Below are 2,347 nucleotides of genomic sequence, written 5' to 3'. Positions count from 1 at the left end.
CTTGGGCTTAAGCGATTCTCTTGCCTCAGCTGGGACTACAGGCACCCGCCGCAACGCCTGGCTATTTTTGTTGTAGTTGCCATTTTGTTGTTAGGCAGGCCGGAGCTGGGTTCGAACCCGCCAGCCCTGGTGTATGTGGCTGGCGCCCTAGTTGCTGAACTACAGGCGCTGAGCCTGTCATTTTCTTTAATGTATCTCTTTTTCTAATTTTATAGTAAAGAGAAATCTTGTGGAATTGCCTTATATTGCCACATCCAAAGCATGGTTTAACCACTTCTGTTCACCACTACTCCAGGCTAAATACTTTTGACTGTAGGAGCAAAACATGATGCTTTTTTTAGTTTGTCTGTGTTTGTTAGTTTTAGACAGGCTCTTGCTTTGTTGTCCCCGCTATAGTACAGAGGCCTCAGGCTCCTTGGCGGCTCAAGCAATCCCAGAGCATCTGAGACTATCGGTGACCACCACCACATCTGGCCACTTTTTCTACTTTTTTTGTAGAGATGGGATCTCACTTTTGCTCAGGCTTGTCTTGAGCTCCTGACCTCACCTGATCCTCCTGCCTCACCTCCCAGAGTACAAGGATTACAGGGGGGAGCCAGCACACCTTGCCTATAATGCATTTGTAAGAGAAAAATGAACCCACAAGCTGCACTTGTATAACAGCATCGTGAGTTAGGATTTGTTGCTGGTTCTGTGTGTCATGGATTGATAAGGAATAACGTGGAAAGTACATGGTGGTCCACAGTCTACAAGGTTTCACCTGGCTCTGAGGCCATCACTATTGCTCTGTTCCCAGTTGAAGATACTGGAGTGTGGAAGATGAAAGCGCCTGCCCAGGCCCATTTTGCCAAGTCTGAGGATTACAACTTGAGGTGTCCTGAAGTGAGCTCATCATGGAAATTACCAATTAGAGAACCGTTAAGAGGGAAGAAGAAAGCACTTTCTGTACATGTCCATGTAATTTCAGGCTTGACAATAGTGTCCCTAACCAGCTCCTGGATGCCTGGAACCAGGCTTTATGTTAATTTTTCACTTACTTTCCCACTAGGCTTTCAGGAAGTGGGTAGGTGATCCTCTTCCACCCTTTAGTTGGAAAGAAAACAGATGGCTGAGAAACACTTCCAGAGCATTTTGGGTCAGCAGGTAAGCACTGAGGGACCAGATAATTCCAGCTCACACCAAAGTCAGTAGAATACTGCACATGAATTTGATTCTGGGCAATTTTTTCAGATACTTTACATCCAACCGAGATCTAATAAACAGAAAAGCAAGATCACCAAGGTATTAAAACCACATTACATGTTTTTGCTATAAGGACTTGGCAGAAAGAAAGCTACTGATCACTCCCTATACACTACACTGCATTTGCCTGACTTCAGATTCATTATTTGTTCTGCTGATGGACAGGGGAAGTCAACACGGTTGCCCCAGGGGACAAACTGTAGAAAGTGCCAGATAGATTGTGCAGAGGGTTGGAGAGAAGCTGAAAGCTGTGCTTCTGCCATGCTGGCTGATTGCCTTGGAAGGCTTGGGCCCACTCTTACAAATTGTTTGTTGTGTTAATGGTCTGGCACTTCTATTTGGCAGAACACTTAACCAAGAACTGCTAACAGCTTTAGCAATTTCACTATTTTGTCCTATAATTTATGACTCAATAAATCACAAGTACAAGTCAGATGCAATGGAGTGATAACAGAAGGCACCTTTGACAACGTACAGTACCTTGACTGCTGGAGATAAAAGGTAACCGTGACATTTGTTGCTAATACAGTGGGATTTAGGTAGGCAGAATAAATTGGCTGACAGAAAATATTGGCCAAAATATTGGCCAAAGTTGATGCTGACATTAATGCTGGCCATGCCTTTGTTCTCTGTAATTTTCTTTTCTTTCTCCAGAAACATCCAAATGTTCTTGTTCAAAAACCAAACAAACAAAAAAAACAAAAAACAAAACAGGAGAAATGACCACTACAGCTTTAATCTTCTCTTGAAACCATTTGCTTAAGTCATGTGATGATTTAACTCTAGGAGTTGAAGTCCAGATCCTACCCAAATATTGTCAATACTTTATCAGTTTTTTTTTTTTACTGTATCAGTTTTCTTAAAAAGGTCTCATTCTGCAGTCCATGCTAGAGTGCACTGGGATGATCATAGCTCACTTTAACCTCAAACTTTTCAAGTGATCCTCCTGCCTTAGCCTCCCAAGTAGCTAGGACCACAGGTGGGTACCACCATGCCATGCTAATTTTTAAATTTTGTGTAGAGACAGGGTCTTGCTATGTTGCCCAGGCTGGTCTCTAACTCCTGGTCTCAAGTGATTCTCTTACCTTGGCCTCCCAAAGTACTG

At 43.2% G+C, this 2,347-nt stretch overlaps 1 protein-coding gene across 2 annotated transcripts in view; it reads right to left on the bottom strand.

Moving 5' to 3' along the window:
* The window catches only part of RELN (reelin), a 479,973-nt gene that overhangs the window by 30,630 nt on the left and 446,996 nt on the right, over positions 1-2,347 (bottom strand). For both annotated transcript variants that reach the window (XM_003782608.3, XM_023518943.1), the window contains one exon: positions 1,038-1,252. In XM_003782608.3, coding sequence (XP_003782656.1) covers positions 1,038-1,252 — 215 coding nt within the window. The remainder of the gene's footprint in view (positions 1-1,037; positions 1,253-2,347) is intronic.

This window comes from Otolemur garnettii, unplaced genomic scaffold (genome assembly GCF_000181295.1).
Source record: "Otolemur garnettii isolate 467f Iridium unplaced genomic scaffold, OtoGar3 scaffold00005, whole genome shotgun sequence".
Classification (NCBI taxonomy): domain Eukaryota; kingdom Metazoa; phylum Chordata; class Mammalia; order Primates; family Galagidae; genus Otolemur; species Otolemur garnettii.
The sequence above is the reverse complement of the archived record's forward strand: the minus strand, read 5'-3'. Positions and strand labels throughout refer to the sequence as shown.